At 35.6% G+C, this 17,447-nt stretch overlaps 1 protein-coding gene across 1 annotated transcript; it reads left to right on the forward strand.

Moving 5' to 3' along the window:
* Positions 1–14,459: 14,459 nt before the first annotated feature.
* LOC144709337 (uncharacterized) lies at positions 14,460–17,280 on the forward strand. Its single transcript, XM_078582869.1, has 3 exons — positions 14,460–14,804; positions 15,806–16,503; positions 16,995–17,280. Exons 1-3 carry the CDS (start codon positions 14,571–14,573, stop codon positions 17,140–17,142), a joined length of 1,080 nt encoding a protein of 359 aa, XP_078438995.1. The 5' UTR covers positions 14,460–14,570; the 3' UTR covers positions 17,143–17,280.
* Positions 17,281–17,447: the final 167 nt, after the last annotated feature.

A 17,447-nucleotide genomic window follows, 5' to 3' on the forward strand; every position in this document is an offset into this window, starting at 1 on the left:
TTTTAGCATACACCCAGCACAACAATGACATGAATTTAGATTTAATTCATGTGTATATTTATCATTTCAGTTCACCAATTGAAACCCAAGACGGATAACATGCAATATTTCTGTAGAATCCCTTATTTTTTGAAAAACTATTGTGTCATGAATATGAATTACAGCAAGAACGCACATCGAAGATAAATATAATCATAAGTGATGGACAGAGAGATTGATACCTAGATAAATATATAGCTAGAAAGTGATGGAAATATATATTAGAGATATTTAAAGAGATAGATATGTACATAAGAAGAGAGATTTATGCAGATATATAAGTTCATTAAATCATAAACACAAAGGTACATATATTGTGATACACACATATGAGTTAAATATAAAGTGACATGTAGAAGGAGAGAGAATGATAGAGACATAAAGGAAGGGATTCATATAATAGCAGATATAAATAAAGAAATATCTAGGAATAGGGTGTAAAACTTTCAATTTAAATCGACTGATAGAGGAGAGAAAAAATATATGAAGAAACATAGTGTGAAAGAAAAAAATCATGAATTGTACAAACTCAAATTTGAGGTATTAAGATATAATTTATTTAAGTTAATCAACAAAAATAATAAACGTCAAATTTTAAATGAATTTAACTAGGAAGTGATTAGCAAGGGTCATCACTAATCCATACATTTAACTTTAATTTGTTGATGAGGTGACGAGACAATATATTTATAAATTAAGAATAGAAAGAGATCAGGAATATGATAACTCAAAACAGATCTACGGAATAATGAAGATATATAATTCATGAAATAAGTGGATGCGACAAAGGACCATAACAGATAGGTAGACATTGTGTAAGAATATTGATTGAGATGGATGTGGATTGGTAGAAGGAGGTGGATTCATGTGAATGGGTGAATGTGAATGGATGGATTATGATGATAAGAAGACAAGGAAGTAAGTGAAACAAGACTCATCATTGATCCTAATACTCCAAAAGGATCAAGTCACTTTACGATAGTGAGAGAGCTCCTCTGCTTCTCATTCAATTATAAGCTTCAATCGACGATGAAAATGAAGAAACCTATATTTATCTTGAAATCAATTTATGTCACTTGGTCTAATAAGATAGTAGTGATGCCAAAATGAATTCTATATGAATAGAGGGGTCTATTTATAGATCCAACCATAAATATGGAAGAGGAGAGAGAGAATAGGACAAAGCAGGGCTCCAAATTTTCACCTAAAACTCCATTTGAATTTTCAGATATCTTGATTTGAAGCTGAATCTTTTTCAGTCGATGGATTTTCTCTCCTACACATTGGACTACAAGCGTAACATGGAATCATTGAAGAACCAAAATATTGTGTGTTGATTTATGCTCAAATCATCAGTTAAATCCACAAATGATGTGTGTCCTTTATTTTTCCAAAAGGTCAGTGATGTTATCTACATTATTCTCTTTATGAGAACAAAATGATGCCACTGTTAAGTGTTTTAAATCATTGGCTGACTTATTTGAAAACCTCCTCCCTGATTTATTGCCTCAAAATATGAAGTATTCCTTCTTCATGAATAACAAATCATCATGTGTATGCCCTTTTTCAATGAATGAACATATTTAGTGCAGTTTTCGGCATTCCTTTGTTATTGGGCCACATCGCCTCCTTTTTTAAATTCCAAAATTGTGCTGATTCCAATTGAAATGGACCCTTTTTTTGCATTCGTCCATATCCTCTTGTGGAATTAAAAAATACAGAACCTTTGTCAGAAATTATGGGTCATTATGACATTGTAATTTATGATGCCATCATGACACCTTTTTAAGAATGTCTTCATGTGAATCATCCGTTGCCATCATTATTGGCTGCCGCCAATAATAAGCCACAATCTATATGCATGGGATTGTAACATGTGGAAATGTGTGAATCAATATGGAATATGTGTATGTATATATACACATATTAAATATCCTTAAATAATTCAAGAAAGTAGTTTTAACTTATAAAATTATTCAAAATATGTATTCAGGCAGAAAAAATATTTTCTACATGTTAATGTTATAAAATTTTAAATAATTCATATTCTGATTGGAAACATCATCAACTTTACAAATCTAATATAGGAAAACTCAATAGCATTGCCCAAAAATTTAGAAAAATTGAAATATTATTTCAAGAATAGATTGAATCATTTTAAGATTCACACCTAGCATATATAATTATTTAAGTAAAAAAAATAAAAACCAATAATATTAATGTAATACCTAGTGTATTAAAAGATACAATTGAATGTTAGACCCTTATAATTCTCTTTCAATTATGCTTGGATTTTACATTCACCTTGAGAACCTAAACTATGAGCATAAAACATTAAGGTCCTGAAATACTTGAACACCCATGATGAACTCATGGTTTTGAGAACAAGTGGTATTCATGGGGGAATGCTACTCATTGGGTATGACACAATTAAGGAGGTACTTTCATATTTTTCTTACCTAGGTAAATTACTCACATGTGACTGCTACTTAGTGTTTGGGGTTCCCCACTAACCTTCCTCCTAACTGAAAGTAAAGATGGGCATTCTTATCCTCCTGTTAAATCACATAATATAAACTATTAATCAATGAAATAGGAATGATAAGGATCCAATCTAACTATGGGTAATGAATGAAGAGAATGTTTAATTGCTCATAATAATGTGTTAGTGAAGGTAAAAGATAACTGGTAGATCAATAATATTTTGATAGCTTGATGCCAAGGTTAGACAAATGAGCATAATATACCATAAAGGTATCGAGAAGAATGAGAAACTAAATTACCTTTTAAAAATTGTGGATAGTTTAGGCGTATGCCCACCTAGAAAAATGGATTCAATACATCCCAAGAAAACCACATAATAACAAGGAAGTGTTGATAAAAAAATACCCCGGATAAAATTCATCCCATATTCTTGAGAAAAGATGAAATAAATAAAATGAGGATAAAAAAGGAGGACGAAGGAAAATCCAGTATCAAATAATGATATCTCAAATGGGAGGAGCAGAAAATTGTGTGATTAAAGTATATCGTAAGTAGTTGTGAATGATGGATTGTAGAGGGGTTCCAATAAGGATGAACAATAATAGATTGGGAAAACAAGTGAAGTGGATACATCTGTAGGTTTCAAATATTGCTTTAGATGGCACAAATAAACATGATTTTGCGCTTAAGACTAGAAGAATGAGGAAGGCGGTTTGATGAGGTAGTTCACTCAGCATCCAAAACAACTAAGTTGGTTTGTCTGGTGGAATTCGGTAAGATAGAGTTCACTCAGCATCCAACCTACGACAAAATAGTATTTAAATACTTTAATTTTCATGTTTGCTCCTCACCCTACCAGATATCTTATCCATTTGGAAGCTGACCAAGTGAGTCTAGATCCATACCTCATACCATCAAGAGTTGCACTTGATACGCAACCAGAGCCTACCTTCTATACACATGCTTTTAGGACTACAAAAAATGCATTTTTAAGGGTAGGGTTAGATTAAATTCATGAATTTAGAAAAAATAGACATACATATTAATGAATCCATTAAATTAATAGATTTTTATTGGGTACCCAATTAATTAATTTTATCCATGATTTATATTAATTAATTATGAACCGATTTCACATGAACAAATCAGGTCCCAAGCAACTTAGTATGTTGCAAAAGGTTAAAAGGAGAACAACAAATCTTTTATGGAACCAATCTATCAACATTTTTTTTACATGAAATCCCTCATATACCATCAACTCCACCACCATGACTTAGGCAATGGTCAAAACTCTCAATCATCATCCTTGTCAGGACATGTATCAGAAAATCATCAGAAAACTCATTTTCTAATATTTCTACTACCTTAGCAGATAATTTCTTTGCAGCATCTTCTTTGACAATGTTTATTGTTGTACCAAGATTGGATGATCCCATTTTGGCTCACAATCGCCTTCATGGACATGTTTTTGGAGTCCCATGACTAAGGACTTCTATACATCCATAAGATGATCATGATGTCACAGGTATAAGGATCACTTACATAACCATGACAAGAATCAACTTCTTGATAATTATATGTACAACTGTCCAGATATTCAGATGAATCAATTCAATACAAAGAATGGCTGTTATCTTTTCTTAGATTCTTTGCACAAATGCAAACTGGATCAACCATCCTCATCACATGAGCTGGAGTAGATAGCACCATTATATCCATATATTTCAATATCCTTCTTGAATATCCTACGAATAAAAAATCTTAGGATGTGTATCAACATAAGTAACAAATATAGTGTGATCTAATCATAAATAGCATATCCTTGGACTTCATTATAAACAGTGCACATGATTTATAATGAATGTGATTTGTTTGATTGAGTTTTAGCGACATGTGTAACATTGTGTAGAAGGCCACATAAATTTATCCCAAATTACATGTATGAATACTATCTTATTCACTCTCTCTCTCTCTCTTCGCTTTCTGTTATTACCCCACAAGTTTAGCTGGATGAGCCAAAAACTCCTACATTCTTGGGTATTATCTCTTTTATATGAATGTTTGATTTCCCTGAGACATGATAGGTTATTGTGTCATAAAAAGTTAGAGTAGTTTGTAATAAAATGTTTGAAGTCATCTGGATGAATATCTGAAGCAAGGAAATGTCACATCCTCAAGTTTTTTTATTTGCATATAAAATATATTTTGTTTTATGATTTATGAAAAATGGAATAATTTTGATTGAACTGAAACTTATTTTATTTTCTTCCATGATTTTGACATCGATAAGATAAAATTATAACATTTCATTTTCAAATTTTCATATCACTTTTTTTATAGAGGAAAATAGATAATTTTATCATGGCCAAATTTAAGTAAGACTGTTGTGATGGAGCATGTTCATCTAAACCTCATTATAAATCTAAATAAAATTTAATATTAGTCTATAATAGTATTCATATATATTTATACGTATGTTTAATAATACATATATCTTTATATGTATGTTTTTTTCGTGGACTTGGTTTTACCAAGTGTAAGCTATCGTTCCTACCTCTCTATCTTAACCCTTCTAATATCTATATAGCTCACATCAATTTGTGAGACCTAAAACCTAAATATAATCCAATTTGTGAGACCTAAAATCTATTTATTGAATTTACTGCATTATAGTAGGATTATAAACCACATTTATTGATTTATATCAAGGAATTAAGTTCCCCGCGTACTAATATTAGAAACTGGTCTTTAATTATATAGACCCCTATATTTGTTTTCTGATAAATGGATATGGATATCAGGATACAATTTACATCACTTACTTCAATATCCTCTAATTTATTTACCACTTATCTTGGTAACCTATTTTATCGTAGGTGACCTAAACTTGATATTGTATTTTGGTGATACATACATTGGTAAGACATCTTGCTATATATTTTTACAACATCCTCTATGGTATGTTGTGTTCAACCATGATCAAAAATCCACCATGAAATCAATGCAACAGAATAAATATGAACAAAAAAACACATTGATGGTCAACCACCTTGTTCCGAGTTAAATCCATTACCATGGGTCCTCAAATCAATGTCTCAAGCTGCACGTGTCTGGCTTCTACATGTATCCATGTGGTCCTATGCACATTAGATCTCCTAGTAATCTTCTCACTGTCTAGTAACAATGGGTTGAGAGAGTGCTCATGGAGAGGGAGATGGGGTTCCCAGAAAGACACTCGCATGGGTGTGTCTCAAATCCATATATCTTCTCACATCTACTTTGATACTTTTGATACTTTTTTTGTACTTCTCACAACCATCAACCCATTTGATGGAGAGGGAGATGGAATTTTGATACTTTGTTACGTCATATAGTTTTTTCAATAAAACTATTTCACTCTACATATATCTTCTCACATCTAACTGAACATTATGTGTCTGGCCCTTGATAACATCAAATTAGATCAATAAAATTATGCTCTTATATTTATTTTTTACTACATGTTTTTAGATTTCCACAAGCATTATTCACCATTTAGGGATAAAATTAAAAATTCATGATTGTTTTACTAAGCTCTATTTTTTTACATTTTATCTAGTTTGAGTGATGTCGGACGTCATCTAGGATGTCATCGGTCTGCGCCGAATATGATGGTTCTGTGCCAATAAGGGATGATGGTATCGAACGTCGACGGCCTCATCGTCCGACGGATGTAACCCTAACGGGTTATGCGACTATGATGCAATAAATGAATGCCCTACGTGTCGTACGTGAAAACTCCGACTTGAGGGAGGCGCTGGGTGACGGTGACAGTGGCCTCTCGAACCTCATCAGAGCGACGTAGGCATCTACGGCTGAACGGAATCAATCTGTAGGGCTCGCACGTAACCAACGTACTCATCCATACCGATAAGACACTCAGTTTGTTGTAGTTCTCTCAATGAGTCCTCTCTCACCTACCTAGCCCCAGCGCAGTGGAGTCAAGACGAAGACATACTGCAAAAGGTAAATAACGAGTGATGGGAGAGGATGGTGTACCTCGTCGGCGGTGGCTCGTCGTGCAGTGTCGTCGACGGTCAACGACAATCGGAGCAGGTGCGGCAGAGAGTCGCTGGAGAGATCACGACGGCTCGACAAGCGACGATGCTGGAGCTCTATGTTAAGGTCGGAGGAGGAGAATCGACGGAGGACAAGCGGCGAGCCGTCAGCATGACCCGACTAATGGGACATGCCCCGAGGGTGTGACCTCGAGGTGGTTCGATACCAGCGGGGGCTGAGTCAAACAGCCAACCACAAGGCCAAAGGGTGCCATCACTGCGTGGTGCGGCACACAGGGGTTACACGCGTGGGTGTTCACAGCTCCGTTGTCTTGGTAGGGCGCATGCGACTCTATGTTCCCAACCCCTTCCCGCAGCACAAAGGGTCGTGGTACAAGGGCACGATGCGTGTAGTAGCTGATCCCACTGGCCGACTGGAACACGTCGTCGAGCAGGCGGTGGTCACCTTTGGCGGGTAACGGCTGTGGTTTGCCGAGACACGAAAAGCCAGGTCGTTGGTGAAGACGTGGCAATCGTAGTGTGCCTCGCCGTCGGGGCAAGTTGTGATCCGTTTGGCTGGCTGCTGGGGAGGGCCACGTCCGGTGAGAGACGGGCCAATGTCTTGAGTCAAATGGGGGCCGCACGATTCGTGCAATCACCACACCACCCAAGGAATTGGCGATTGACCGTGGACCCTTGGGAAGATCGCGTCGAATCCGTGGAGGAAGTCGACGTCGCGACATTCCGGTTGTGCTGATCTGACATGGTCAACCTCCCAAGTCGCAGAATGCGATGCAGGAAATTGGTCTTGCATACGACCGCAGGAAGTCGGTGGTGCACCAACCTGTTGACGGTCGTCGGGTACCGTTCGCCGTAGAAACCTCCCACAGTGCCGAAGTCTGATCTGAGAATGGAAGGACCACCTGCGAAGAGAGAGAGGACGTGCGATCACCTCTCGGACCGTCCTCTGTTTTTCCTGGTAGACTTGTTCCTCCCCTTCCCTCCTTAGTCTCTCCCTCTTCTTCCATCTACTTCCTCTCACGGTGAGACCAAGCTTGAACGAGAAACTCTCTTATGAAAATTAAACCTGGTCTGAATTTTCTTGGGCGCCCTCTCTTCCCTTATAAAGGGGGAAGAGATGGGCCCTTACATGGGCCAATAAGAGGGGAGTCCATTAGGGAAGCTCTTATAAATGGGCTCCCCCCATTACAAAAAAGAAAGAACATAAGGCAACCAGGGAGAAAATGAAGGAAACGGGGAAAAGAGAAGGGAGAGAGGGACAAGGGGAAAGGGTAAAAGGAAGGCCCCTCCCCTTGATGGTAAAACGGCGGACGGACGAACACGTCGCAAACATGACAAAACACGACGACGCGAGAGGGAAAAATGCAAAGACACGACAGAGAGAAAGACGAAAAACAGAAATGGTAACTCGAGCTGCTTCACAAGATCTTCAACATCGAGGGCGCGCGGCGCGGATGACGTCGTTGGTGAATTTTGATAGTGTGCGCCATCATTGAGACTAACCCCACTTGACCCCTTCGACTTAAGTGGATTTATCAAATATTCTTGGAATTTTATTTGAAGTACAGGACATAGGTAAATAAAATGGTAAATTTGGGGTGCAAATGGGAGGAAAGGAGAAACCTAATTCATACAATAGATAATACGAAGAGGCACGATACGAAAGAAGCCCTCTCTAGAAGCACATTTGAAGCTCCTTAAAGACTAGGTCAATTAAAGGCAAGAATTATGGAAGTAACCCAAAATTTGAATTTCAAAGGCATGTTTGCAAATTTGGGAAGGAGAGAACGTGAAGCTAGGCTGGAAACAAATAACCCTAGCCCTCCAAACTCTTGGAATTAAATCTAATGGCTAGGAACATGTGCAGTATCAAGCTACCCCCTATATTCCAAAATTTACAAAGTGTTGGTTTCTAGAGGCCTTGACATTGATAAAGAAATCAAAACATTCAGCAGCGGAGGACTTAAATAGAATGGACCAACATCGATAAAACCATTGAAACGAAGTACCTTTGCACAGATTGTATCCCCAATTTCTTAGATTCCAGAGTGAGATGAGTCGAACTGCTCAAGTGTGCAGCCTTGAGATGTATCCATGTGGTTCTTAGCACATTGTATCTCCTCCTTCTCTTGACCAGCCCATTCTACCTTCATCGTCATTAGACTGTCCTGATTGCATCGGGCATGGAGAAGAGTCATGGGGAGAAGGGAGAAGAAGGGGAAGGCCCTTGAATAATTCTGGCCTGGGTGAATTTCATTTAAGGCCTTTTCCTATTTATATTAAGTGAGTAATTTTCATAAAAACCCCCAATCCTTAAGTATATCTTCCGACGTCCAAAAGACCATTTGTATGTGACCCTCTAGGCACATATATCTGTTTAGTTAACAACTCGAGTGGCCCAATAACTTTTATTGGCATTCTAAATTAATTAACTATATCATTATATAGATTAATGAACGTCGTATTGACTTAACCCAAGCGATAGGTTGAGTCTCCATTACGTGGGGTGCAAAGACACACTCGGTGCTCTAAAATATACAAAGGAGTATGTATAGACTCACTCATGGAATCTGTTAGTCATCGGTTACCGTGTATGTATAATCCCTCATCCACTTGATACTCCGTGGAAAACTTAGGATATGGTCAACTATCAAACCATAATTGGTCATCTAAATTAGAAATCATCAGAAATCATTAGAGAACTCTTCTCCAATATTTCATAGCCTTGGCCACGGACTTCATCACATCATCTTCCTTGAGCTGTCACCTCTTATACAGAGGGTGGATGATCCCATCTTGACCACTCAATCATCTTCGTGAACTTCTTGATGTACCCGAACTGTGACCGTTTAGAATCCCAAGAATAAAAACTCGTAGGCCATAGTCAAAGTACAATTGTCCGTCCACAAGACATCTTTGGTGTCTTAGGTCTAAGAACTACTTACACAACCGTGATGTGAATCAACCTGATTTACAGTTTGGTATAATACGATTCAGGGATTTGTACGGATCAATTCAATGAACTCTTTCCACTAAAGAGCACCCACTATCTTTCCTTAGTGTGTCCACACTAATGACTATGACACCGTCACTCATTCTATGAGTGAGGCTAGATAGTGCTATTTTATGTGGATACTTTGATGTCCTTCTTGAGTATCCTTTGAATATGAATATTTAGAACACATGCTTAAAGACCGGTGATCTCCGTATTGTGATCTCATCATTATCATTTATCATGTATGTATAATTTATCATTTGCATGGCACTCCAATAATGACTTAAGGAATGGTTATCTGTCATACTCTCACTGGTCTTCCAAGCTAGCTCTTCTACATTAGGAAATATCATAAAAATTGTTTTCTAAAATTTCTACTGCCTTAGCCAATGACTTCATTGCAGCACTTTTTTGTAACAAGAGCGGATGGTTCCATCTTGGCAAAATAAATACCTTCGTACACATTTTTGCATCAAATCAAAGAATTTTTGGATTTCCATGGCTAAGGACTTGTAGATCATAGTCAAAACTTAACAATAAATCCATAAGATTTTCATGACGTCTCAGGTCAAAGGATCACATACATATTCATGAAATGAATCAACTTTCTCGAAAATTACTTATAGAAACATCCGTAGGATATATATTGCTGTATTAGTGAACCCTTTTCCTAGAGAGCATCTAATATATTTTCTTACTCTTCACACAAATAGAAACATGAGGTATCATTCTTGACGCATGAGCACTACTAGGTATTGTTATTCTATTTCACGATTTTGATATCCTTTACAAATATCATATTGATATGAATATTTTCATCGATTTAAAGATAAGATATCATCATAGTATGAACTCATTATTATTCACTTATTATTGCATATTTCCTTGGGCTTAGTTATAAACATTCAACTCGAGTAATAATGACTATGGTATGTATGAGTTAATTCTAAATAAGATTTAGAATGTATGATTGGGTTACATGCCTATAATTACTTGCCATATAATTTCTTGAACTGGAAATTATTTAACTATTTAAATATTCATGAAAGAATCATCTATTAGATGGAGTATTTTTCAGAGATACTTTATTCGGCAAATGGTCATGAAAGGGTCAAATTCTATTTTTGTCATTTCAAAAAAACATACGGCGACTTTGTGTCATGTGCTTGCCCATTCAACCCTCAAATAGTCTAAAAAAGACGGTAAACGAGATATTCATAATAACATGCTAGTTTGGATACTAATTTCATGTATTTTACATCTATTTGTGTTAAACCAATCATAAATGCATGTTATCTAGGCTTAAAACAATTTTCTGCAGTTATAGAATGAATTTCATATTTAACCTATATTTTATTGTATTTTAACAGAACTTTCTACCATTCATTTCATAAATGAAATATTAATAATTCAGAAATATATCATTGGATTTATTTAAATATTTCTAAGGCTGTATTTTTTAAAAATATATGATTATTTTACATTATAATATTTATGGAATTTTTAAAAATTAAATTCATAATTATTTAAACAATTAATGAGTCTGAATATATATGTGCATATTTATTTAAACATTTTTAGCATATAATTGTATTTTTAGAATGAAATTCATTAATGTGAATATTAATTAGTTTATATTATTTTAAGGGCACAAAATTTCTATCCTCATAGGTACCTAGAAGTTAAAGTTCAATTTCTTATTTTTCTCAAGGAGTTGATGGCTTGGGAATTCAATATTTTCCCATTTATTAGTTAGAGGATGACCGTGTTTGAAAATTACCTGATCATTATGAATAATTGTCCCCTAATACATAAAAATAATCAGAAGTAAATTGAAACCAAATGGACCTTTGGAAGAAAAAAAAAAATGCCTTGATGATTATATCACCTTGCAAGTGATTAAACGTGCTGACAGTTGGTGTAAAAAATATGTTTTGAAAACAAAATATTATTATTGAGGTATCAAAAATGTTTGAAAAATATTATTATCTAATCTAATTATAACACCTGGATTTATAGTAATTTAATAATATGCATTAAAATTATTAAAAAAACAATTTAGGGATCAGTTATATTTTCAAAATATAAAATTTAATGTTATTTGCCCATATATTCAATGATAAGCATTGCATTATAGACAGTAAAAAGGATAATAAGTTTACATTCTAAGATATAAGTTTATGTTCCATGATTTCATCAATGGGATAATCACTAGTTTTGAGAGATTAAAACTTAAAACTTATGAATCAGAAAAACAAATTATGGATCACATACTTTGCATAATATTAAAGATCTGAAGCTACATATTTTATGAAAATCCTTGATACAGTGAAATTCTTAAAAATACCCGATCAAAAAAATGTTAATTATCCATCTTTAGGTAATCTATAATAGATATTTTAAATGTAATTATTCAGTTTGATCCACTCATTCTTCAAAAAGATTATCCAGAAACAACAAAAATGATGTATCATAATAAATATTTGTGCTAAGTGACGAGATAATATAAAATAAACCATAATTTAAGCAAGTAAAATGTCAAAATTTCAAATCATAAACAAAAGATTGACGCATCAAAGGTCAGCTGCATAGTAGTTATGATATTATTTAATCCAAATAATTTTATAATTGATGATATCCCTATGATTATAAAAGCAAACAAAATCAAAATCAGAAACAACAACAATGTTGATGTATCCATGATTTTTGCATAGTCTTTGTTACCTAATTTATGGATATTACTGGGTTAGAGTAATTTTAGGTTAAAGATTACAAATCAAATCAACATGAATATTTTTTCATAATCTTCAATGTCTAGTTTTAGTTTTATCTGACCATAAAATCAAGATAATCTTCTACAAATGGTGTATCCAAACAAGAAAGCAATTTAAACAACATTAATATTTAATTAAAATAAACCTAAAGAGCACAAGGCTTTCATTCAGTTAGATTTAGTAAAACTTAAACACTCTGAGTTAAGAACAACAAAACTCGAAGCATCAAAGATATGTACAGAGTATTTAATAATTAATGTGGCTTTATAAAACCATATAATATAGAACGGTTCCTGGTTGAATGCAAGCAATTGTTAAAAAATCCAAATCAGTGACACAATAGATGTATTTTAGAAATTTACATAATCAAGAGTATTAAAATTTAAAGATATTTTTGAAAATCTAGTTTCAGAACAACCGCAGAGTTTGCATGAGTACAACATAAAAACTCCAGACTGAGAACAATTCAAATTATGCCCTTAAGTATCCTTGAATGATATTCAAAATTTAAATAAAACTCTTATGTTATAATGAAGGATAGTCTTTGGGATAGAGTGAATATTATAAGAAAATATCTAAAAGCTGAAACAAAAATAGTCATCAACTTAAATTTTTTTCCATAATCTTCAATATAGAACATTAAAAATGTCTCATCACCTTATAGTCAAGGATACTTTTTAGATGTAGTCATATTAATAATTTAAAACCAGAAACAACAGAAAAATATGAATCAGAGATAATTTGCGCAATACTCGAGATGTTTTTGAATGTTATACAAGATTATTCATCAATCATATGGTATAAATCATAAAAATCCCGGATGAAAACAATTTGAGGCTTCAAAGACCTTTGCATATTATTCAATATATTATTGTATAATCAAGGATCAAGGAAAATCCTCAAGGATTGTTGTATAATCCTCACACTCTAATTTATCCAAATTACAAAACCAATAATCAAGAATAACCCTTGGGCTATGGTTACTAAAACATAATAAAATTTGATACATCACGGGGTTTTGTATTACCTTCAAGATCTAATATATTTTATCACCTTACTATCTAATCATCTTTTAGTGTAGATATAAACTTAGCACAAAGATTAAACTCATGCACCCACATAAAAAATACACACCTGCCAATGTGATTAAGCTGTTCGAAAATAAAAATTAAAAAAACCTACTAATGTCGCTTTCATCTGAAGATTCATTGACTTCATGACCCGCACGTAAACCCGGACCCCAGGTTATGGAGTCGATTCAGAATATGTGAATGAAGAATATTCTAGCAGAAATTTGGTGTTGCGAAGAACACTTCATAACATTTGGTTGTGACAAAGGTTATCCATTCTTTCAAAAACTCCAGGTATAGTGCACGCACGTGCACGGGACGGTTATTTCGTCCATGGATGAAAAAATTGACCTGTCCTGTAAAACAGATGAATGACGAGACATAGAATTGTCAACCAGTCTCCGAATGGGACCTTTTTTCCCCCACAGGAGCCGAGGGGGAAAGCTGAGTGGGAGCCAAGGGCCCGAGACGAAAAGCTGAGTGTTCATAAGACATAGAATTGACCTGTCCTGTAAAACAATGCACATACGTGCACGGGACAGTTATTTCGTCCATGGATGAAAAAAATGACCTGTCCTGTAAAACAGACGAATGACGAGACATAGAACTGCCAATCAGTCTAAACGGGACCTTTTTTCCCCCGCAGGAGCCTTGAGGGGGAAAGCTGAGTGGGAGCCGAGAGCCCGAGATGGAAAGCTGAATGGGAGCCTCGAACCCGAGACGGAAAGCCGAGTGTTCATAAGGGTGACCTATTTTTCGACCAGATGAGAATGTCTCGGACAGAACGGTTTCGACAGGGTAGAGGAAGTAGACTAAAATATTTGTTACGGGACGGGACTAACTATGGACGGAACAGTTCAGACGAGCCTCTAAAAACTGTAATGTAGGATTATACCTCCAGGTTTTGACCAAGGTGATGCTAATCAACAATATCAGAAAGATAATTTTATGAAATAAACATTATCCATTTCTTAAGAATAAGAATTTCCCAATGTGGGACAATCATTATAAATATTGACATGATCAAACTGGAACAGTGAAGAAGAATTGTGCATCGATTTGCGGAGCTGCGCTGCCCAATCCCTCGATTTGATCGTCAAAAAGGAGTGTAATTGAAGCGAAATTCTCGATCGGGAAACTTGGAAGATTGATGGGTTCGTCGAACCAATCCGATTTAGTCAGAAAAATTCAGATCAAGCTACGCGAGGGAGCCGGCGTGCCAGAATACGATCCAGCAGACCCTGCCTTTCGATTTCGCCCTCTGCGTGTGGAAACATTCATCGGAGGGCTTGGTTTTAACGCCACGCAATTCCCCGATTTCATCTCCTTCAACACCACCGAGGCATATCGGAGGCTCTTGCGATCTTTGGATCTGAATGGCTCCGTGAGTGGGTCTCCTTTTTTTTTCTGTTTTTTTCCCTCGCTGCATTTTCCTCGGGCGCCTTCTTTGCCTTTCCTGATTATCATTTGGGGCGGAGTTCCGAAATTGAATTTTCCGTGGTGTTTGTTGGATGAATCTCAATCGAGCAGCCCGTTTTTTCAAATTTTCCGCAATTTTGGGCCAGATGATTGATGGGGAGACATATTTACTGGAATAAGAGCTTCTGTTGATCAGCACGCGTTTTTAAATCAAACTAATTTTCAGATATGTTGTACAGTTGTCATATTGTGCTCCCTCTACATTTTCATTCTCAGGCTCCGTCTTTACTTCTCCCGATTATCTTTTTGCGAAGGTTATTTTTTCTCGTGAGCTCTGTGGATGACAGACCTGTATTTTTGTTTCAGAATTGAAATTTCCGTGGTGTTTGTTGAACGAGTTTTTTTTCTTGCAAAAGTTCTCCTTGTATAATAATTGCTATTGTGAATGAACATTAGATTTTCAGAATCAAACTGACTCTCGGAATGTTGTATAGTTCTAAAAATGTTTAGAGTGATTGTATTATTAACCTCAAAGTTTAGACTGATAATAATATTATGCTCTCTCAATACTTTTTCGCGCTGCATTATTCTCAGGCGCCATTATTTGCTTGCTGATTATCGTTTTGTGGAGTTCTTTTCTCATGAGCGCAGCGAAAGGGAGACCTTTAACTTTGTTTCGGAATTGAATTTTCAGTGTTGTATGTTGTACAATTCTCAAGCAAAATTTTTTGAATAAAGTAAAATGTATAGGTCTTTTCGCTTTTTGGTGAGACAGATTCACTAGAATAAGAGCTCAGGTTGATGAAAATCTACTGTTTAAATCACAATTATGATATGGGACCTGTTTCTTTTTGGTATTTTAGAGTTTTATTAATTTTTAGACTGATTGTGATGCAACGTTTCCACAACTGTACCATCTCCGCTGAATAAATGATTGTCCTTCACTTATGGCTTCCTTGCTTGCAGGAAATTGTATCAACGAAAGCCAAACAAGAAAATTTGCGAAAAGTCGAGACAGTCGAGAATGACATGGCCTTGTCTGATTTTCTAAATATTGAATTAAAGTGCCAGACCGAAGTAGATGAAGAACCGAAAATCAAATCAGCCAATGAATCTGCCCAAAGCACTCATATTTTAAATGTCTCTGGCATTGATCTGGATGACTATTTCTCTGATACTAAAAAGGAAAACGAATCAACTGTAAAAAATGTTGACCTGGTTGAAAAGCCAAGTTCTTTAGAGAAATCTTTGTTCCCGGTTGAAAGCAAAAAAATTGACCCCTTTGACCTTATTGCTGATTCGAATGCCAGTACTGTGGATCCTTTTCAGATGGGGTTTACAGAGAATTTTCCCATTGTTACGGAGGAAGAACATATGACAACACTGGGCCAGATTCAATCTGCGAGTGACACGTGGCCTCAAGATGATCTGTGGCCCCCAACCAGTTCAATTATGCCTGTCAACGCTTCACAGTTGGAAGCCAAGGATGATTTATTTGACGACTGGCAAGATTTTTCGAGCTCAAGGAATGCCCGAGATTCTGAAATATCGTCTGCAAGAACCCCGGAGAAATCGGAAGAGGTTAATTTTGGTGGATTCTTCCAGTTTGATGAAGATCCAAGCATAGGCAATGTAATGCATCAGCCGGATTTATTTCCTGAGGGGTCAGTATAGTTATTTCATTCATTTAAGATTCCTTAATTGGCATACTGCGAGATTCTTCATTACAGGATTTATTCCCTTGTGGTCCGTACATTGAATTGATAGTGTTTAAAATGGACTTGATTTTGGATTAAGAGATTTTTTGGGATTGGAAAGAATGAACTCTGAAACATAACATTCTTTTGATTGAGAGAGATTTTGCATTAAATAACTAATCACGTGAGTTAAGAATGTTTGGATTGAAACAGTTTGGAGATGAGTTGAGATTATTTTAAGCGTGATATTGATTGAGATTGATTCATTAAGAACATCTGGTACTCTATCTATACGCATCATTTAAACTACTTTTTCTTTATGTTATTATAAGGCCATAATGTCATTGTGGTTAGAAATTTAAGCACTTAATGGTGTACAGAATAAGATATTTATCTTATAATACTGATCTCATACTGTTGTTTTATCATCATCTGATGGATGTTCTACACTCTCATAGGATGAATGGCTCGGATGAAACAAGGAAGGCGCAGCATTCAAAAGCCACGGTGGATGAGCTATTGTCTGAGATGCATGATCTGTCCTTCATGCTTGAGGATGGCCTTTCCGTCTTAGGAGAACCCCGGCCGTCCAGTCAAGCATCATAACATCCTATGAGACCCTTATTTTTCAGTTAGCAAAAATTATTTTTGTCGCATTATAGACCCGTTTCTTGTTTTTCTCATTTTTCCCATAATTGAGTTGCTCAGGAATTTGTTTTGAAAGGAAAAAGGAAGATTACCAGAGACTGGCAATCAACCCGATACTATAATTTTTTCAATTTGAAACAAAATATAAGCACCAAACTGGTCACCATCCAAGCAGTTATGCCCTTTTCAATCAACATGAAGCAAGGCCCTCTACTTTGTGAAGAACCCTGTTCATTGAAGCCGTCATCCCCTTGAAAACAAAA

Source organism: Wolffia australiana, chromosome 11 (assembly GCF_029677425.1).
Source record: "Wolffia australiana isolate 7733 chromosome 11, ASM2967742v1".
Classification (NCBI taxonomy): Eukaryota; Viridiplantae; Streptophyta; class Magnoliopsida; order Alismatales; family Araceae; genus Wolffia; species Wolffia australiana.